This window comes from Xyrauchen texanus, chromosome 22 (assembly GCF_025860055.1).
Source record: "Xyrauchen texanus isolate HMW12.3.18 chromosome 22, RBS_HiC_50CHRs, whole genome shotgun sequence".
Classification (NCBI taxonomy): domain Eukaryota; kingdom Metazoa; phylum Chordata; class Actinopteri; order Cypriniformes; family Catostomidae; genus Xyrauchen; species Xyrauchen texanus.
In genome coordinates this window covers 42,995,225-43,019,286 of record NC_068297.1, presented here as the reverse complement: position 1 = coordinate 43,019,286, position 24,062 = coordinate 42,995,225, and the positions used below count along the sequence as shown (strand labels likewise).

At 38.6% G+C, this 24,062-nt stretch overlaps 1 protein-coding gene across 1 annotated transcript; it reads right to left on the bottom strand.

Annotated features, from left to right (window-relative positions):
• Positions 1–1,970: 1,970 nt before the first annotated feature.
• LOC127662930 (ataxin-3-like) lies at positions 1,971–20,119 on the bottom strand. Its single transcript, XM_052154335.1, has 11 exons — positions 20,082–20,119; positions 19,245–19,409; positions 19,119–19,163; positions 17,215–17,300; positions 17,073–17,139; positions 16,909–16,996; positions 16,682–16,802; positions 5,956–6,119; positions 5,740–5,854; positions 5,559–5,602; positions 1,971–4,291 (listed from the first exon to the last, which is right to left on the bottom strand). The coding sequence occupies exons 1-11, from the start codon at positions 20,103–20,105 to the stop codon at positions 4,254–4,256; spliced, it is 957 nt and encodes a 318-aa protein (XP_052010295.1). The 5' UTR covers positions 20,106–20,119; the 3' UTR covers positions 1,971–4,253.
• Positions 20,120–24,062: the final 3,943 nt, after the last annotated feature.

Sequence of the window (24,062 nt, the reverse complement as noted above, 5' to 3'; positions counted from 1 at the left end):
CAGCACATAAGAAAAACGTGCATTAAGAGCTTAAGAAAAGCAGCAGTTGCCCCAAGGCAGGCCGCAAACGCTTCCCTGCTATGGTAGCTATCCCTAAAACACACAATAATAGTTATATTAAGCTATCACCCAACTAAGGCAAAATCACAGGCCCGAATGGAGAAAACTTACCTGAGCAACAGTGCGCTGACACCCGAATCTCGCAGGCAATGCGCCGTGTGTGAGTCACAAACGGAACACGTTATTCCGTTCAATCCGATGAAACATGGGGTAGCCGAAACACAGCAAGGAATTCTATAAAAAAAATCGGAATCCCACATAAACCACAAGCTAACTAGCAACAGTACAACATTTGCGATAGACCTCTACATACCTGCGACACCACCAAAACTGGGTGAACCCAAACAACACGAGCCTCCAGCGTCACGCACTGCCCCAGAAGGTACGTTCGAGCTATAACATCCTCCTCCTGACATGATTGGCCACCAAGAACACACCACAAGCCAATCGCGAACCGGATAGGAAAGGTAAAAGCCAATGTAATCAAACGGGGGGAGGAGGGACTGGAGTCAATCACAGTCCATCCTGCCACAATCGGTCCCCTCCTCTTCTCACTCTACATGACTAGGACCTATCGTTTAGGCACACAATTTTTCCTACCACTATTATGCAGATGCTCTACCTGTCGTTCCAGCCTGATGACCTTACTGAGATCTCAGCCTGGATGAAGGAACCTTGCCAAGACCTCAATATTCATCTTGGTTCAACAACGCTAATGCCAACCAAGACAGCCTGGAACCTGGGAGTGGTGGTGGATGACCAGCTTAACACTGCAAACATATCAACAACCACCCGGTCTTGTAGGTTCACACTTTACAACATCAAGAAATCAAACCTTTCCTGTCTAAACATGCTACACTGCTCCTGGTCCAAGCAATGGTCATTTCAAGACTGGTCTACTGTAATTCCCTGTTGGCTGGCCTCCCAGCTAACACAATTAAGCAACTGCAGACGGTCCAGAATGCAACAGCATGTCTGGTCTTCAATCAGCCAAAAAGGGCTCGTTACCCCACTTTTTCAGGGAACTCAACAGGCTCAGGGAAGTGGACAGGCTCGTCGACAACCTCGGGGAACTGGACAGGCTCGACAGGCTCATTGACAGCCTCGGGGAACTGGACAGACTCGTCGACGGCCTCCGTGGCCAGCTGAAGAGGGCAGTGTGAAAGAGAGAGTTTTCAACTCGTCCAGCGAGATTGTATGGCCACAGTTTCAAATCGTGTTACTTTCTTGTGCAACAAGGCTACACCTGAGAGCAGCAATGAGCTGCGTCCATGCACAGCAAGCAAATTTGTGGTCAAGCAAAGAAGCGGTGCCCAGAAGGATCTCCGAGGTATTTCTACTCCCGATGACATCATGGTTGAGGGGCATTCTGTTGAACACCTCATCCAATAGGAGTTGAGAGTTTGATCCTTTGGAATTTCACACAAAGTGCACAAGGCTTCATGGGATTTGTAGTCTATTTTGTACTACCTTTGTTTGATTTTGGCGCAGTTTTATCAGTAAGATTTATGATTGTGTATGTGGGCCTCAGTCAGGCTTTATGACTGTGTTAGGCCTGCCTTTGTCTTGTATCTGAATACATGAGGCCCAACAGTTACATCCATGAAGGAAAGCGGACAACTGACAAAGACAGAAAGAACACGAGGGCAATATATACACAAGAACTAACAAGGGTAACGAGACACAGCTGGGTTGACAAACAGGGAAAGAATCAGGAACAGAGACACAAGAAGGAAAACACAGAACTTCAAACTAAATGTCTTAGTTCTCCGAGCGACCTCTAGTGGCCGCAAGGGCAAATCAATCAATCAATCAATCAAATAAATCAGTTTATTTATAAAGCACAATAAAAACAACAATTGTTGACCATTGTGGTGAACAGCAACATCACAAAAATACATCACTAAAAACTGTACAACTAAAGTAGGACATAACACAAGCACGTTTTAAAACTTAAGACTCTGGGTTTATTATACGCCTGCTCAAAAAGATAGGTTTCTAGCCTTACTTTAAATATTGATTCTGTTGAAATTGTTCTAATTGATACTGGAAGACTGTTCCACAGTTTAGGACCGGCTATGGCAAAAGCCCGGTCACCCCTCTAATTCAGTCTGGACTTTAGACGTCTAACAGGTGTATTTACATTCAGAAGGTCAGAAAGGTAAGAAGGTGCCTGTCCATTTAAAGTTTTTTTTAGTTGATTCTATAAATGGACTGGCAACCTATGCAAAGAGAGTAAGACATGGGTAATGTGTTTGTATTTGCGAGTACTAGTCAAAAGCATAGCATCTGGCCTATTCCTATATAAAGTAAATTGAAGTAGTTTCATCGAGATGAAATAAAAGCATGTATAACTCTCTAAAACTCTAGAAAAAAATCTAGATTTGACCACTACAGTTTGGCAAATTTCAACGCAAATACGACTCTAAGATTTGAACTGAGGGATTAATATAAGAAGCCAAACCACCCAAAACGTGATTTTACGAGATACTTGAGGGCCCGAACACAATAGCCTCCATTTTAGTTTCATTAAGATTTAATAAACTTAAGGACATCCATGCTTTAATATCCGATAGACAAGCAGCTAAAGACCTTAAACCATTACTGCCATTTTGCTTCAAGCTCAAATAAATCTGAGTTGTTGTCTGCATAGCAATGAAATGACCCAATGTTTGTTACAAGCTGGAAGCATGCATAATGAAAACAAAATGGGGCCAAGAATGGAGCCTTGAGTGACCCCACAGGTCAAAATAGATTTACAGGAATATTGTAAATAATTCCTCTAAAATAATAAATACGAATATTGTGGTCTACTGTATCGAAGTCCCCCAAATCATTTAAAACTCTTAAAAGAGCAAACTGTGATGTTTCCTAAACCCTGACTGGAATGTTTCAAATGCACTATTTGACTCTAAAACTTTGCAGATGAACAAAATCTGCTTTCTCTAAAACTGGAAATAAATGGTAAATTGGAAAAAGGTTTAAAATTGGACTAGACTGTCACGTCGAGATTTCACGTCGAGGGGTTTGGCAGATGCATGTTTAAGGTATTCCGGAAGACAATTATTTATTATTGCTAAAATACTAGGCCTGACGACGTCAAATCCCTGAATGTTCCTGTTGGAATAATGTCAAATGCAGACATAGTGGGTTTAATTGCTTAATTCAATATTGAAGTGAATTAAGAGAATTTGGCTCAAATTCACAAAAATAATTATGCACAAGCAGAATCAGATGGAACATGAACATGAACAGAAGGAACAATGAGCTGTCAAATATCACTTATATTATCTGGTGGGAAAACTGTCTGACAGTCTCCAAATAATTCCAGGAAAAAGAATGAACATCCACTCGAGGGAGAGATAAACAGATTTATTAAAGAACAGAAAATATCAACAACTGTGAATGGAAGTGAATAATAAATCACTTGAATCAAATGAGTTTAAAAAGCTGCTGCTGATCCGCCAGAAAATGCCTCAAATCAATGAAAATCATGAAAGATCACAACACAGCTGCACTGCGGTCTAGCACAGTGAACGAGTGAATGACACAAAAAAAGATTGAATTTCCCAATGTGGAAATTGGGAACGTGATTATACAAAGTCATTCTTTTAGATTATCACTTTTATTTACTATACTTAAGCGCATTATTATGTGTGATGTCATCTCGCATGTACACAATCTGTGAGCCCTTATTTTCATGCTGATCTCAATGAACAACAGACACACGATGACGCAAAGGAATCCTGTCGTCAGATTCAGCTGTACACATCCTGTAGGAGCGCAGTCATGTGTTCTCTCTGTAGTCCGTTAAATGTGGTCAGTCAGACAGAGAGTGAAGCGGATTAGAAATAACTTCAGATCCTGATGCAGTCGCACGTAACGCTGGTAAAGACGAGGAATTCACTACAGACCACAGAGAAGAATAAAAAAAACTCAATGGTCCCAAACTGAGTGACGTCAGTTATAGAACTTCCTCCTTATGTGAGCCACTTCCTGTCTGTGTGCAGCTGTGGTCACTCTGCACGTCACGAGGGGATGAAAGATTACTGGTGAAACACACTGAAGGCCAAACGAGACGTGTTTGGAATGTAACGCTCACCCACTGACTGAGGTCACGTGAGGTCAACTTAAGTCCAGGAGTTCATTGAGACTCAAGAGAAAGTTTGAACAGGTTCAGTCACGTGAAATCATCACTGGTCAGGTTTGGTCCCGCTGTCCTTCAATCCACCTGAGAACAACAAAACCACACACGTGACGCACAGAGAGCAAATCAGTGTACATTGTTCACTTAAATATCACCTAAATTACAATTTTACTGATTATAAAGATATTATTTCAGTTATAAAAATAAGTCATGAAAGTTCATATTCTGAAATCTTACATAAAATAAAACAAGAAATAACATGCATGAATAGACCGTTCTATGACATAATCGAGCTACAGCGCTTCAAATGTTTGAGGATAACTCTTCCGTTAAGAGTTATCTTTACAGTAATTAAGCACATTACGGTACGGCTGAGTCTCTCTCTTCCATCACTGACATATGCAATGTGATGTTTTATTAATGTACTTACACCGAAGTCACAACAGTGGGAAACCATTCACATGCACTGCAGTTTTAATTCTAATGTAGTAGTAAGTGTCTGTTTAAGAACCCATTTCTCTTGATTTGTTTTCCATTCTCATAGCGATTCTTAATGAACTGACAAATTAATGTGAAGATAGATCAAATGCGAATCCTAAAACATTTTTAATTTTTAGCTTTTTAGAGTGCGAGACGTGAAAATACGAGACAAACACCGTGCCGTATGGATTTAATACGAGAAACACTTTTGTTTTCTTAAATACAGGATGATGCCGTAATACGCTGGACAACTGGCATCACTTATCGTGTGTCGCCTGTCTTTTGCGGAATGAGTACAACGGCAAGACCGTGTAAGGTCGAGCTTCATCACATTAATTCCTGTTAGTCTGCAAAAATCACACTGAAAGATTTCAGTCGGATTAAAGTGTTTACATGACATTTTATAAAGACAAATGATTGTATAAGTCCGACTGATAGTGAACTTTTAAAGTGCATGTAAAGGGCAGTGACAGAGCTGTTCAGGTATGTTTGCTATTAATATGCCAGTTGCTATCTGGTTGTGAAGCATCATTTGTGAGTAGCATCAGTTCTAACAGGACACTAGATGAAGTTAGAACACTTTTGCACAGTACTGTATGTGAGTGTAAGAATATTCCATTTGCTGCATCTGGTCATCATCTCTGGTCAAGCTTTTCACCATTTTAATCCACTTTTTTTCTGGTTCAATATCAACATTAAAAAAGCAAAAAATCAATTTACAATGTCAAAAAAACTAAATGAAATATATCATTAAACATCGAACAGCAGCAGAATTCAATTTATTTTCTGATGTTAAAGAAATCTCCCAGCATGTCACTGCTGCAGTTTCTTGAATCACGATTGAATTGTGATGAACTGAACAAGTTCTTACCAGCACTGTGACTGTCATGAGCAGCAGAATGAGGGAGCTGTTGCCTGTGTCCAAAACACAAATTACACAATACAGAAGGACTTCATCCATCAATCAATTAATCAATCAAAATTAGACAGCAGAGGTTACAGGACTTTATCAATTAAACCTGCTAGTACAATGTGGATTATGCAGTGCTCACCTGTCAAAGTACACCTGTCTCCTCCGCCGCAGCTCTTCTGCAGTCAGTGTCTCGCTGCTTGACGTGTCATGTGATGAGCCAGCTGTCTCAATTTGGCTTCTGGGACTAACACTGCCTACAGCCATTTAACATTATACAAAACCATCACATCAAATGTTGTTTGGGCTTTTATCAGTGTTAAACTGTGTCATCTACAGATGTGTGTCTCTCTCTCACCCTGCATGCTGAGTTGAATGGCTCTGCGCAGATCTGCTTCTTCATCTTCCACCTCCATATGCTGTCTACTGAGAGCCAGAGCCTTCCTCAACTCCTCCTCATCCTCGTCCAGCACGCCTTCATCTGTAGTGTCTGTGGTGTCTAATACCTGCTGCATGGACACCCTGAACAATTTACAAACTCATTAAACCACACACAAACTCATTATATTGAACACAATTTGATTATACTGCAAACCAACTCATTACACTGCACACCAACTCACTACACTGCACACCAACGCATTACACTGCACACCAACGCATTACACTGCACACCAACGCATTACACTGCACACCAACTCACTACACTGCACACCAACGCATTACACTGCACACCAACGCATTACACTGCACACCAACTCATTACACTGCACACCAACGCATTACACTGCACAACAACTCACTACACTGCACAGCAACGCATTACACTGCACAGCAACGCATTACACTGCACACCAACTCATTACACTGCACACCAACGCATTACACTGCACACCAACTCATTACACTGCACACCAATGCATTACACTGCACACCAACGCATTACACTGCACACCAACGCATTACACTGCACACCAACGCATTACACTGCACACCAACGCATTACACTGCACACCAACGCATTACACTGCACACCAACGCATTACACTGCACACCAACTCATTACACTGCACACCAACGCATTACACTGCACACCAACTCATTACACTGCACACCAACGCATTACACTGCACACTAACTCATTACACTGCACACCAACGCATTACACTGCACACCAACTCATTACACTGCACACCAACGCATTACACTGCACACCAACTCATTACACTGCACACCAACGCATTACACTGCACACCAACTCATTACACTGCACACCAACGCATTACACTGCACACCAACGCATTACACTGCACACTAACTCATTACACGGCACACTAGGGTTGCAACGGTGTGTGACAACGGAGTGGCTCCTCAGACTATCAGAAGTGCAAGGCGGCACGCACTCGTTCCTCTAAAGTATGGGAATTCTTTAATTTAAAAGGAAACAATTCCGTGATATGTCGTCTTTGCAAAATGGAGATGGCCTTCCATTCTAGCACCACAGCAATGCACCAGCACCTGAAGAGGCGCCACCCGGTTGCAGCTGCAGATGACAGAGCACCGTAAGTTTTTTTTCAACTCCCCACTTTGCACTCGATGTTGGAGTAGGCTATAATACGTTGTCGACACCTAAAGTTTTCAGCTATAGCTATTAATAATGCGCTTATAGCTATGAATGTCGTGAAAAATACATAGAGGACACTGACAACGCGCTGACAGACAGGACCAAGCAGGTAACATTTAATAAAGTCCCAACTTTCAAATTTGGTCATTCAAAGAAAATTAAACCATAAATAGCCCTACTATTTTGTGGCTCTTTAATGTGTCGTGACAGATTCCCTCAGTTAAAGCTGCTCGTGAACCGATCATCTTTTCCTTGGTTAATTTATAGCATCAAATAGGCTAAACATGAATGTAGCCTACATCAGAAGGACTGTTGTTTTAACCGCGGAAAGACGTCAGTACGGTAGCCTACAATCCATTATTCAAATTCAAATCCACTGACGTTAATCTTCTCTCGCCTGACTACTTTGTCGCACAAAAATGGCGTATTATGATTGATTGATCAGATCGGCAGTCAATCAAACTCCCGGCAAATGTTTTTTTTTTTTAATTTTATACACCCCACCCCCGATGAAACCGGTATTACCGGTGTTGTCACAAGTCGATTAATCGAAATCAAATTGGACTGGAAAAAACGAATCGTTAGATTAATCGATGCATCGACAAAATAATCGCTAGATTAATCGTTTAAAAAAATAATCGTTTATCCCAGCCCTAGTTATTTTATTTACTTATTTTTGAGCAAACACTTTATTATAATTGAAACTTGAAACCATTTATTTTAAATATGTGTAAAAAAAAGTCTCCCTTTATAAATAAATAAATAGAAAAAATAAGAAAGCTAACAGAATTATAATAAACAGAATTATAAACATGATGAAAAAATATCATGTAACTATAACATGTTATATAACTAAAGCATGTTATCATAGCATGTTAAATGATCTACTAAATGAAAAATATCATCAGCTGTGTGAGCTTTTAAAGTAATGTCCTATTAAAGTAATGTCCTATGATTATTAACAGTTAACATATACTGCTCCTGTCTGTACCTGTACTGAATTTTCTCAAGTGTATCTGTGTCTAATGGGACTATTCTGCAATTGCCTGAAGTATTGTATTACTCTACAAAGATAGATACTTTTCTCTCAGGCATTAAAAAACTGAATAAAGGCTGAGCTTATAAATGTATTTTACCATCTCAAATTCCCAGTTAATTTATTATTCAGTTTAACAATCTCTACATCAGGAGTCTGTTTTATTAATAATAATAATAATAATAATAATAAAAACTAAATTAAAATTTATAGAACTTTTCATGTTTTTCGCATAGCAGGTGAGTTTACTTATTTTTTTCTAAAACATTACCCGTTTACATGCAAAAAGTGTCATGATGAGGGGTCTCCTCGATAGTTTTTCATCACACAACTGAATAACACAGACTGCATGAATATGATAATTACTGCAAGAGTTAATTAACATACAGGTGCGAATGGACTTCAACGTTTCTAAATTGCACAAATAAAAAATACATTTACATCTCTGGCATGCTTTTGCTTGCATGTCAATGATGCCGAGATTTACTTTTATATTTAATTTAAATCACTGAGAAGTTTTACCTGCAAAATTTGTAGCACCAAACATCACAAGCAGCCTCAAGAATGGACAGAGAGTATCCGTATAACACTTTTCCTTGAGCAGAATATTGCACTACAGATCGCTAAGTTTGCTCAAAGGGGAAAACGAGACGTGTATGGTTGCGTAATATAAATCTCAAACTGGGGGTGATTCATCTCTTATCTGGCAACCCTGAGCATGTTAAAGGCTTGTGGAGACGCGTTAGGTCCCAATGCAAGTTAACTGAAATATCCAATGAAAAATAAAAACACTTTTACGATAAATGAGCCGAGGGCCACATTAAACCATGAGGAGGGCCTGATACAGCCCGCGGGCCATATGTTGCCCATGTCTGCTTTAGCTGTTTGCGAGATTATCATTAAATCTGCCTCGGTAGTCGTAAATACTCGATCACTTGGGCGGCCGCTGAAATATCTTCAATGGGAGAACCATGGCATTGCTCTTTCCCTGCTGTCTGCGACCCAGTCCGAATAAACCTGTTGGGAACCACTGCTTTAACACACACTCATGTCAGACCCCCTCGCCTTGCTTCTCTCTGACATTTTCTCCCCTGCGTGTTTATGTGTGTCGCAAGTTCACGAGTCTGACAGGCAGACAAGGAGGAAAGGAGATGCGCACGCGCATATGAGATTCTCCATCCGTTTGCATTTTTTTCTCAATACCGTAGATAAGCAAATGTACATGGTATGATAACCATCAATTTTCAAACCATGGTATACCGTGAAACCGATATACCGCTGCAACCCTACTGCACACTAACTCATTATACAACACAATAACTCATTATACTGCATACTAACTCATTATACTGCACACTATTTCATTATACTGCATACTGACTCATTACACTGCACACCATTTCATTATACTGCATTCTAACTCATACTGCAAACTATTTCATTATACTTCATACTAGCTCATACTGCAAACTATTTCATTATACTGCACACCATTTCATTATACTGCATACTAACTCATACTGCAAACTATTTCATTATACAGCATACAGACTCATACTGCACACCATTTCATTATACTGCATACTAACTCATACTGCACACCATTTCATATACTGCATACTAACTCATACTGCACACCATTTCATTTTACTGCATACTGACTCATTACACTGCACACTATTTCATTATACTGCACACCATTTCATTATACTGCATACTGACTCATACTGCAAACTATTTCATTATACTGCACACCATTTCATTATACTGCATACTGACTCATACTGCAAACTATTTCATTATACTGCATACTGACTCATACTGCAAATTATTTCATTATACTGCATACTAACTCATACTGCATACTGACTCATTACACTGCACACTATTTCATTATACTTCATACTAGCTCATACTGCAAACTATTTCATTACACTGCACACCATTTCATTATACTGCATACTGACTCATTACACTGCACACCATTTCATTATACTGCATACTGACTCATTACACTGCACACTATTTCATTATACTTCATACTAGCTCATACTGCAAACTATTTCATTATACTGCACACTATTTCATTATACTGCATACTGACTCATACTGCAAACTATTTCATTATACTGCACACCATTTCATTATACTGCATACTGACTCATACTGCAAACTATTTCATTATACTGCATACAGACTCATACTGCACACCATTTCATTATACTGCATACTAACTCATACTGCACATCATTTCATTATACTGCATACTCACTCATTACACTGCACACTATTTCATTATACTGCATACTGACTCATTACACTGCACACTAACTCATTACACTGCACACTATTTCATTATACTGCATACTGACTCATTACACTGCACACCATTTCATTATACTGCATACTGACTCATTACACTGCACAATATTTCATTATACTGCATACTGACTCATTACACTGCACACTATTTCATTATACTGCATACTGACTCATTACACTGCACACTATTTCATTATACTGCACACCATTTCATTATACTGCATACTGACTCATACTGCAAACTATTTCATTATACTGCATACTAACTCATACTGCACATCATTTCATTATACTGCATACTGACTCATTACACTGCACACTATTTCATTATACTGCATACTAACTCATTACACTGCACACTATTTCATTATACTGCATACTGACTCATTACACTGCACACCATTTCATTATACTGCATACTGCCTCATTACACTGCACACTATTTCATTATACTGCATACTGACTCATACTGCACACTATTTCATTATACTGCATACTAACTCATACTGCAAACTATTTCATTATACTGCATACTAACTCGTACTGCAAACTATTTCATTATAATGCATACAGACTCATACTGCACACCATTTCATTATACTGCATACTAACTCATACTGCACACCATTTCATATACTGCATACTAACTCATACTGCACACCATTTCATTTTACTGCATACTGACTCATTACACTGCACACTATTTCATTATACTGCACACCATTTCATTATACTGCATACTGACTCATACTGCAAACTATTTCATTATACTGCACACCATTTCATTATACTGCATACTGACTCATACTGCAAACTATTTCATTATACTGCATACTGACTCATACTGCAAATTATTTCATTATACTGCATACTAACTCATACTGCATACTGACTCATTACACTGCACACTATTTCATTATACTTCATACTAGCTCATACTGCAAACTATTTCATTACACTGCACACCATTTCATTATACTGCATACTGACTCATTACACTGCACACCATTTCATTATACTGCATACTGACTCATTACACTGCACACTATTTCATTATACTTCATACTAGCTCATACTGCAAACTATTTCATTATACTGCACACTATTTCATTATACTGCATACTGACTCATACTGCAAACTATTTCATTATACTGCACACCATTTCATTATACTGCATACTGACTCATACTGCAAACTATTTCATTATACTGCATACAGACTCATACTGCACACCATTTCATTATACTGCATACTAACTCATACTGCACATCATTTCATTATACTGCATACTCACTCATTACACTGCACACTATTTCATTATACTGCATACTGACTCATTACACTGCACACTAACTCATTACACTGCACACTATTTCATTATACTGCATACTGACTCATTACACTGCACACCATTTCATTATACTGCATACTGACTCATTACACTGCACAATATTTCATTATACTGCATACTGACTCATTACACTGCACACTATTTCATTATACTGCATACTGACTCATTACACTGCACACTATTTCATTATACTGCACACCATTTCATTATACTGCATACTGACTCATACTGCAAACTATTTCATTACACTGCATACTAACTCATACTGCACATCATTTCATTATACTGCATACTGACTCATTACACTGCACACTATTTCATTATACTGCATACTAACTCATTACACTGCACACTATTTCATTATACTGCATACTGACTCATTACACTGCACACCATTTCATTATACTGCATACTGCCTCATTACACTGCACACTATTTCATTATACTGCATACTGACTCATACTGCACACTATTTCATTATACTGCATACTAACTCATACTGCAAACTATTTCATTATACTGCATACTAACTCGTACTGCAAACTATTTCATTATAATGCATACTGACTCATTATACTGCATACTAACTCATTACACTGCACACCATTTCCATCTACCATTGCCATTGCATCTACACTACACACTGCTCTCTCCCATCTGGAAAAAAGGAACACATATGTGAGAATGCTGTTTGTTGACTACAGCTCAGCATTCAACACCATAGTGCCCTCCAAGATTGATATGAAACTCCGGGCTCTGGGCTTAAACAGCTCGCTGTGTAGCTGGATTCTGGATTTCCTGTCAGGCAGACGTCAGGTGGTTAGAATGGGCAGCAACATCTCCTCATCACTGGAGCCCCGCAGGGCTGTGTTCTCAGCCCCCTACTGTATTCACTGTACACACATGACTGTGTGGCAACACATAGCTCCAATGCCATCATTAAGTTTGCTGACGATACGACGGTGGTAGGTCTGATCACTGACAATGATGAAAGAGCCTACAGAAAGGAGGTGCACACTCTGACACGCTGGTGTCAGGAGCACAACCTCTCCCTCGACGTCAGTAAAACCAAGGAGCTTGTGGTGGATTTCAGGAGGAAAGACGGAGAACACAGCCCCATCACCATCAATGGAGCACCGGTAGAGAGAGTCAGCAGTTTCAAGTTCCTCGGTGTCCACATCACTGAAGAACTCACATGGTCCGTCCACACTGAGGCCGTTGTGAAGAAGGCTCACCAGAGCCTCTTCTTCCTGAGATGGCTGAGGAAGTTTGGAATGAACCAACACATCCTCACACGGTTCTACACCAGCACTGTAGAGAGCATCCTGACTGGCTGCATCACCGCCTGGTACGGCAATAGCACCGCCCACGACTGCAAAGCCCTGCAAAGGGTGGTGCGAACTGCCAGAACCATCATCGGAGGTGAGCTTCCCTCCCTCCAGGACATATACACTAGGCGGTGTGTGAAAAAAGCTCGGAGGATCATCAGAGACTCCAGCCACCTGAGTCATGGGCTGTTCTCACTGCTACCATCAGGCAGGCGGTATCGCAGCATCAAGACCCGCACCAGCCGACTACATGACAGCTTCTTTACCCAAGCAGTCAGACTGTTGAACACTTGATCTATCATGATCAATAATTAGCACTGCACTTTATTCATCTATAATCTCACACTGGACTGTCAACATATTCTCCTCAATATACTACTTTATATATATATATATATATATCATATACTCCTTACTTATTGTATTGTGTGTTGTATATTGTGTGTATTGTTTACTGTACATTGTATATAATTATTGTGTTGTGTAAGTATGTGTACATTTGATATGTAAATTGTAATTGTGTTGTGTATGTTGTTTATTGTAATTGGTATATGTCTCGTCACTGTCATGACTGCTATGTTGCTCGGAACTGCACACAAGAATTTCACCTACTGTTGCACTTGTGTACATGGTAGTGTGACAATAAAGTGATTTTATTTGATAACTCATACTGCACACTATTTCATTACACTGCCTACTGACTCATTACACTGCACACTATTTCATTATACTGCATACTAACTCATTACACTGCACACTATTTCATTATACTTCATACTAACTCATTACACTGCCTACTGACTCATTACACTGCACACTATTTCATTATACTTCATACTAGCTCATACTGCAAACTATTTCACTACACTGCCTACTGACTCATTACACTGCACACTATTTCATTATACTGCATACTGACTCATACGGCAAACTATTTCATTATACTGCATACTGACTCATTATACTGCATACTGACTCATTATACTGCATACTGACTCATTACACTGCACACTAACTCATACTGCAAACTATTTCATTATATTGCATACTGACTCATTACACTGCACACTATTTCATTATACTGCATACTAACTCATTACACTGCACACTATTTCATTATACTTCATACTAACTCATTACACTGCCTACTGACTCATTACACTGCACACTATTTCATTATACTTCATACTAGCTCATTACACTGCCTACTGACTCATTACACTGCACACTATTTCATTATACTGCATACTAACTCATTACACTGCACACTATTTCATTATACTTCATACTAACGCATTACACTGCCTACTGACTCATTACACTGCACACTATTTCATTATACTTCATACTAACTCATTACACTGCCTACTGACTCATTACACTGCACACTATTTCATTATACTTCATACTAGCTCATTACACTGCCTACTGACTCATTATACTGCACACTATTTCATTATACTGCATACTGACTCATACTGCAAACTATTATATAATAGTGCTAGACAATACAAAATATATATATATATATATATATATATATATTAGCTGCTAGACTGCCCTTGAAGGTGCGTGCCTCGCTTTTTGTCCAGCTAGTTTTTTCACTACAGTAAAACAAATTTGAAAGTCTAAACACCAACAAACATGGATTGAGGCAGAATATTTCGTTAGATAAAAACATGTTGTGAATTTTGGAAATGATTACATCTATCTTTTTTCAAAACATGTTGACTTTTGGACTTTACAACGCTCTGGATTTATTGGAAATGTTTGGACAACACGAATCTGAAACAATCCTATGCAGTCACCACTGGAATCAAAATCCACAAATAAATGAATCTGTTATATTTATAATAAACACCAGGACACAACATTTAAATTGTAATGAATGTGAAAATGTATTAGTTCATCGACAATCACAGAACCTGCTATTGTAGCTGATTACAGATACAAATTTGATTATTTATATTCTATTATTTTCTTTGTAAAATAAAAACAAATCAATACAATAGCTTATAAAAACATCACCAATGTGTATTTCAATGCATAGTAAAAACCTTACACATGTATGTTAAAAGACAGGAGCAGTATATGTTATTAATAACTTTTAAAGCTCACACAGCTGATGTTATTTTCATTTAGTAGTTCATTTAACATGTAAACTAACATGCTTTAATTATATAACATGTTATAGTTACATGCTGTTTTATATCATGTTTATAATTTAGTTTATTATTATAATTCTGTTAGCTTTCTTATTCTATTTATTTGATTTATTTTCAAAAGGGAGACTTTTTTTACACATACTTCCATTAAAAATATGGTTTCAATTATTATAAAGTGTTTGTTCAACCCCCCAAAAAAAGTTGTGTTTTCACTGCTATAAATGTCATCATAACTGCTAATAATAATTGTGTAATACTGTATACTGTGCTATTTTCTGAGACTGTTATCATACCGTTCCAACCCTAGCTGTATGTGAACAGTTGTAAGTGTTGCTTGTTTTCCTGTGAGTGTTCAGTGCCATCTGTCCGGGGAGGAGACTGTTCCACAGCTCTCAATATTACACTGCTTAGTTTTAATTACACTATAATGTGTCTGTTTATTGTACGATACAATACGATATATTTTTACACCCCAAATGTGAACATGTTGGGTTTTTCTGTGTGTGTTAATCTCTAAAAGGTGCAATATAAATTAAAATGATTACATTTACATTTATGCATTTGGCAGAAGCTTTTATCCAAAGCGACTTACAGAGCACTTATTACAGGGACAATCCCCCCGGAGCAACCTGGAGTTAAGTGTCTTCCTCAAGGACACAATGGTGGTGACTGTGGAGATCGAACCAGCAACCTTCTGATTACCAGTTATGTGCTTTAGTCCACTACACCACCACCACTCCAAATGTATGATTATTATTCATACATTTAACACGAATGCAAAGGTGATAAATCATAAGAGGAATGTATGATTCTGTGCTTCTGGCTATATATCAAATGTCTTTCATCAGGATCTTGAATCAAAAAAGTGATGTTAAATATCTAAATGTTATAATTCTATATTTCAATGTTTTGTTATGTCACACTGCTTGCACCGCTGATAAAGAGCATAAATGTCTTTTTAAATGTTGATATAATTGAATCAGAATGCAAACTGGCATTTTGTTTTAAGCAACTCTTATGAATGTTTTAGGGAACTTTGAAAAAGTGTTTTTAAGAAAATTCAAAATGCAGGAAAAGTTTTCTTGAACAAATGAAACCATTAATATGCAGATGGAGGAAGCGGTTAAATGATGGAAAACTACATGATTCCGGCTCACACAGTTCTGAAGTTAATAGTAAAAACATAAATGTACTTTTATAGCGGCACCTGGAGCCCTCTACACATGTGATGACAGTAAGTTTGATTGACAGCTGTACCTCTGAGCTTCATCTTCTCCGATGAGTTTCGGCCTCTGCTGCTGCTCCACTCGCATGATCCGCAAAGTCTGATCCGCTTCACAGTCCGGCAGATTCCCACAAATCACAAATATAGAATATCCTTCAGAGAGATTCGACACAATTCAAGCACCCCAGCTTAGAGTCACGGGTCAAACGTGTGTGTGTGTAGACAGTGAATAAATGACATTTAATGGAAGACGTTTTACCTTCCTGCTGTAGTTGTGCTAAGAACAGTGCCAGATACGTGTCTGATATGAGCTCTGGTCCGGTTAACAGCGAGTTCAGATTAAACCACTAGAACAGACAGAAGCAGGCTGGTAAACTCGACACCTTCATATTAACACGGACAATAAAACATTAGAAACCGTACCTGCTGGCCCAGCTTACGCACTGTAAACCAATGCTCCTTATAGTTACATATAAACGCCTTCTCGTTTCTGGAACAACAGAGGTTAAAGGTCAATAAAAGCAGATGAAGTGTTCCTGATGACTGCTGATGCCGTCTGACTTACATGGGATCGATTCGTAACTGCTGGTATTCTCGGCTGTTGAACAGAACGATCTCCAAACCCCAAACCCCCAGAGCGTTACTGATCACCTGCAACACAAAGCGCCGTTCGCGACACATAATATGACGGATATTGGAGTGAAACAGGAATGTTGTTGATCAGATGGTGTAGTCTGTTCTATAAGACAGCTGGATGACGTCAGATGAACAGGAAAGTCGTTTCAGTTTATTATTATTTAAATAAAAGATGGAGTTAATATCACAGGATTAACCCGACAGAGTGATCAGGTGTTTATTCCGTCTGACTGCACATTATCCCACTTACTACACGACTACATACCAATTACATCTTTAAATAAATACTGTACATGGACAGGAAATACTGATTTGTGTTCAAATGATTTTATTAGCTGTTTTATAACCATTTATTTGAAGTTGAATTATTCTACTACAAGAGATCACAGAGTGATTCAAGAAGTAAAAAAGAGAAATATAAATTTATAAATCGTGCACAATAAGATGTTTATTTATATATTTTGATTTCATGTTCACTTTAAAGTGTGTCAGTTCTGCACCACTGTGCGAAACTACAAAAATAAATATTGTTTTCAAATGGCCTTGTGAACACGCCCCCCCCGTCCACCGTTGGTTAAACAAACAGATAGTCCCACCCCTACTCAGGCCATTGATTGAGCTATTGTTGTTGTGTCGGCAGAACAGGCCGCTCTGAGTTTTCATAGCGCCACAGTGTTTAGAGTTTTTGAGAAAATTAACCAGCGAATGGCTCCCTTACAGTTGTCTCTGCTGGGATACGAGAAAGTATTTTAACTTAAAGATGCACCGAAAATGGCATTTTTTGTTTTGGCCGAAAGAGAAAAAAGGCAGAAAATACGAGCCGATATATACACCTCCCCGCCCCTCAGTGCTCAGGTTTCACTCTCGATCGATCTAGTCATAATCACAGCACTACCAAGAAAAGGACGATGTCAGCGGTGTGGAAATACTCTAAAGCAGTACCACCGCTCCCTATACGCATACTATGCAGTCTGCATAGGGCACCATCTTAGCCTAGGAGGGCACCAGAAAGTCCACCGGCTGCCCTTACTCGCACAGTATACGTTATTCAAGGACCCGAAAGCAGTTACGGAACACAGACGATCGTTTCAAGCTCATATCACGTGAATGCAACAATCCTCATGACTACTGGTACATGAACAAAGATTGCGGACTTGAGGCTACATCTGTCGTTTACAGTTTGAGGTTGTTTTAGTTCTATTACTGTTGTTTTGCACAATAATTTTATATTAAGGTGGAAATACCTTTAAATAAACAGAATAGAGGCGCTCTGCCGTTCTGTGTTTTGACTGTTGCTTTCATTAAAATGACTGTGTAGCATATTTAAACTTTTTATATTTGCAAGATGCTATACTAGAGCTGCTAAGTTCATTACTTGACTGCTGTTTTGCATATCATTATAGTTTTCTAGAACGTTACACTATTTGGATAAATGGTAAAAAAAAATCTGTTAAATATGAACGTTAAAGAACTGAATAAAGAATAATATATTTAATAATGTTTTAATATATTTTCTGTCCAATTTTGGTGCGTTACTTCCAATAAAAGTGTGATAATTTTATTGGTTTGTAGTTTTTCAATTCAGATTCATTAAATTCATTAAAAAGTATCATATTAATACAATTATATTTTTTAAAAACTATTTTAAAATAGGTATTAAAAATCAAAGTTATTTTCGGTTTTCGGCCCAGAATTTTCATTCCAGTGCATCACTAATTTTAACATATTTCATCTTTAATGAAAAGCTCCAAAGTTCTCTTCCACGTACAAATAAGTGTTCTTCTCTGATAAACGTGAAGAGTGATACTGTATCTGATGTGAGCAGTGACTCACTTGAATGGAGAAGAAGCCGCTGTCATCCATGTTCCCCGACGGTTGCTAAAGACAGTTCAACACAATGAGTTAATGAGCTGAATAAAGGCACGTGTGTGTTAAAGATCACAGATATGACCTGTGCACCTGCAGAAAGGTCCTGTACTCCTCACTCTGAACACCTCCTTCTGCCATCCTCATGCGCTCTTCTTCGTCCAGCTGGTGAGCGATGGACGACAGCTCCACCGGACTGAAGTACTCGCCCTGCAGGAGGTTATTCAGGCAGTGCTGCGCGCACAAGGAGCCTTCCTGCTGTAAAGACAAAATAAACACACAGTAAACAACACACATATGAATAACAGTACAATTCGTGAGCGTTGATGACGTCACATGTTAGTGTGTAAGCTGAACATGAAACAGATCAGAGTCATCCGTGTGCGTTGATGACGTCACATGTTAGTTGTCCTATTCCTCTTAAATGTTCCACTACACTTACCACAGTTAACAATACAAAATGAACAAAGACATACAAATGACAGAGAGTGTGAAAGCTTCTGACACAGTTAGCAGGAGATCCAGCATTACTATGATTTTACTGTAGTAACAATAAAAGCAGTTCGCTACTCAAAAAACTTGCATGGTATTCTTTAAGTACTTTTCTGTACCTGGTAAAACTAGGATTCGTGGTTAAGGTAATCATTCAGTAATACGGTATACTCGTTTTTAAGAGTATGTTTACTATGGTAAATGTTTACATTCTGCCGTGTCAAACTTCATATGTAAATATGAGACTACAACTTTGTGAATAATGAATGAATGTGTTGGAGATCTACAGGAATCCGGTAAATAAACATGTTTTAACCCTCAAGATAACACATTACATGACAGATCGCTGACGTCAGAGACTTTAATAAATATTTCTATTAATCATGTAAAGTTCGTGTGCGAAAAATAAACATATAAATGAGCAAAACCGCGTCTTACTTTCTCGTGGAAAATTGCCTCCATGTTTGGAAGTGTGAGTGACGGAAGCGTCCAAAACAACGACACAACAAACCATGTCAAAATAAAAGTCACTTTAACTGCTGAAACCCGTTCAAAACTCAGTAAATTATCATACGGATAATAGTTATTCATACACAGTATTCATCATAAATTACATTTTAGTTGGATACTAATCTTTTGTATATGCAAATTAACTCCTAATAACTCAAGAAACGGATAAATCCTCTAGATTCTAGAAAGTGCATGTCTAAATGTTGGCCTTTATAAGGATGATTCAATCATTTCACCCCAAAAAAATCCTGTTTTTCCCACTTAAAGAAAGTTTATTATATTCATATCACCTGAATAAAAGAAAACACTAGAGAGAAGGCCAAAGTTGTCTGCTAATAACAGTTTCAAATGAGAATCAACACTGGAAAATGAAATAAAATGCTCTCTTTAATCACAATGTGGGATTGGTCCATCTGGTCCATCACTGAGAATAGTTAACATAACAACAGCTAGTGCTGAGGATCATTAATAAATAGACAATTAACAATACAAGGCCTATAGTTATAAATATTAGGAATTTCACAGCTGTTGACATCACAGGAAAGCAAGCATCATCATAACTGTCTAATCAGAAAAATCCTTTCAAAGTGGGATCTGAGATATTGACTTGATATCTCTTGATATCAGTGGCCATGAAGGCATTCCATTGCTTGATGTGTGAAGATGACTTTTAAACAAACAATACTGCATTGCTTTTCTCACCAGTGGAGGTCACCATCAAGCGCCACAAGTCAGTCAGGGGAATTATGATGGAGAAAAGAGGAGAAATGCCACACACAGCTGAGGATAATGTTACCATCTGTTAACAACAATCACAACACTGTGTTATATAACTGATTATGTGAACAGTTGTGAATTATTCAACTCTTTATGTATTTTATTCACAGCAAAAGTTAAGGAGACACCACAAAGTTCCAGAGATAAATACAGGAGATGACCCACTCAACATGAGGTCACTTTTCCTGCCCTGTCTGGCCAAATGTTTTGAACACATTGAGGAACGGTTCCAGTAGCATTTCCACTTGAGTAAGGTTCAATTACAAACAGTTCTAGGCACAGTTCACTAACCCATGCTGTTATGTTGTGATATGTTGTGATGTGAGTGCTGGTCCTCTAGAGATGCTGGTGTTCCCATCAGGCTTCATACTTAACTTCTGCAGAAAGACCATGGTGGTCAACCAACCTCACCAGGTTTGGATATGCTGGTCCACCAGCTAAACTAGCATAGACCAGCATGGGAATCTTTTTAGGCAGGGACCATGCTCAACCGTGCTGGTGGAATGGCTTTAGTACGTGACGACCCACGATAGTCAATTTGCCAATGCCAAGGTAACTCAATTGTTTCTCGGTAGCTGGCCAAATCCGCTAATATTTGGGTGAAGGTAATAAAAGTTAGTGTATGTTTGGTGCGTCTTCATGATGTTATGATTATTTTTTCATGATGTTTTATTGGTATGAAATTAAAATGGGTGAATCTCATATTTGGACACACAATACACAGAAATAGCCAAAAGGAAACCTTTAATTGCATAATGTGTGTTCACTTGCATGTACAAATATTTATTGCACATGTTCTCAAATTCAAATCTTCAGGTGCTCGAGTTTTGCAACACTTTTACCTTCTAACAGACGTCCAATAGGCACATTACACATGTATGTAGACATGCTTCGGGGAAAAGTATAAGCAAAATTAGAGTTTGACATGTTTAAATACGATGTAAAAGTAACTGTGGCATATCGCATGGCTCAAGTGATGGTGGCACCGCAAGTCTTGAGTCCGGACCCACTGCAACCAAATAAGGTCAGTTTCCTTCAGAGTGTGCACTCACGAGACACAACACGTAGTATACAACTGTTACCACACGTAGTATGCGGAAAATAAGGATGGAATCACAGAATCAAATAACTATAAAATGCAGAATGTCATTGTGATGAGGAAGAGGGCGGGGCCAGGCTGTTAGGATGGACGCCTGGTGCTGAGTTAACGCAATCAGCCTGGAGAGGGATAAAGAGGAGAGAGAGAGGGAGGTGCACACAGCCGCTAAATGGGTTCATTCCACCTGTTGGACTGAAAAGTCATCAGAATGAGATTGTGTGCGCTGTAGATTTGTTATGCTGAAAAGCAGTTTTATGTTGTGTTGAATTAAAAGTCTTGTGGTTGTAAACCCAGTTCCCGCTTCCTCCTTTACGATGATCAAGAGACCTGTCTGCCACAGTCATGGAATATGACTTATTTGGACAAAAATGAATGTTTGAATGCACAATTAATCAAATAAAAATTGTGATATGACATAGTGTGATAATAAATATGCAAAAGTCTGATTTAATTAAATAAAAATATAAACATATAATAAATAAATATCGAATTTGCAAGTGACGTGTGCTTGTTTGCGGGCATGTTGGTACACGTGGACATTAAGACCATTAAGACAAAGACCTGGCTGTGGTGGTGTTACAAAGGATGAAATAACACTGCTCTGGTATGTTACAGCTGTATTAATGTTCTTTGCCCTCTCTACCTTGCTGCTTCGGCTCTTGGATATTATATTTGGCTAGTTATGGCTCTCTTCTGCTCATCTCTGAATCTGCATAATCTGAACTCTTAGTCTTCCTATGAACATATATAATCACTTTGCTTCCTTGGAAATTCTACGCCATCCAACGAGGATCTCGGCGCAGTTTCTGTAAATGAGCACAGTTCGCTTCCTTGGTTAGCGATTACATTCCAGTCATTTCATCCCGTCGTTCCTCTTCAAAGTCAGGCGCAGATTTACGGTCTGTTAAATCTCTGTTCAATTACGTTTTCATCTCCAAATGCTGAAAAAGCTGAACTGCTGACGGTGAGGATGGCCTTGATAAATGCAAGGTCACTATCTAACAAATCATTCATTTTAAATTACTTTTTCAGTTCTCCCGTTGGCCAGTCCGCCCCTGATCGGCCCCAAATTGTATCGGCCCACCAGGAAAATGCCCGGTATGCCAGATTACCAGTCCAGCCCTGATGGCTAATAATGTTTTGCAAATAAAGGAAAGCAAAAGTGAAATTCTGATTTTAGGCCCCTCCAGATCTCCATAATTTTTAAATTTAGGTTCTCTTTCTGCCAGTTTTCAACCTCATGTAAGAAATCTTGTAGTTACGTATGATTCGTCACTAAATTTTGAGAAACAAATCAGTACAGTGGTAAAGGGCAGTTTCTTTCATCTGAGATCGGTTGCAAAATTAAAACTGTTTCTACCCCCGAAAGATTTGGAGACCAGTTGGTAATCCAGTCGTAACATCATGCCTGGACAACTGTAATTCCCTATACTGTGGCCTACCGGAACTAAAAAGAGGGATCACATTTATCCCATTTTAGTGACATTACATTGGCTTCCTGTAAAGTTAAAATTGATTTAGAAATTTTTGTGTACAAGGCTTTATCTGGTGTCCCACCAAAATACATTAGTGAACTTCTGATTCCTTACTCTCCCCAAAGAGCACTTAGGTCTAGTAAGCAGCTTCTCTTAACTGTCCCACATTGTCAATGTAAAACTAAGGGTGGTCTGGCCTTCTCTGCTGCAGCACCTAAACTTTGCAACAGTCTGCCCGTAAATGTGAGGTTTACTCCTTCACTGGCCAGTTTTAAATCGGCTCTTAAATCTTATTTGTTCTCTCTGGCTTTTGATTAAAATTAGTTTAAGGGTTTCATTTTGAAATTTTCTGATTGCATTTTATTTAATGTGTTTATATATTGTATGTTGCATGTTTTCCTTTAATGCTTTCTTTTTATATGCTCAATGTTTTATCGCTCTGTTGCTTTTAAATGTGCACAAGAAATACATTTTGACTTGACTTGACTTGAAAATGACTGCATGAAGCCGGACGCTCATACACTGAAAACACCTCATCATGAGCATCACACATTCAGA

Coding starts and splice junctions, on each gene's coding strand:
- LOC127662930 (XM_052154335.1), bottom strand. CDS start 20,105: ATGGAGGCAATTTTCCACGAGAAA. Junction 5,603..5,739: donor AGACAGGTGTACTTTGACAG/GTGAGCACTGCA, acceptor TTTTGGACACAG/GCAACAGCTCCCTCATTCTG. Junction 4,292..5,558: donor TCATGACAGTCACAGTGCTG/GTAAGAACTTGT, acceptor TGTTGTTCTCAG/GTGGATTGAAGGACAGCGGG.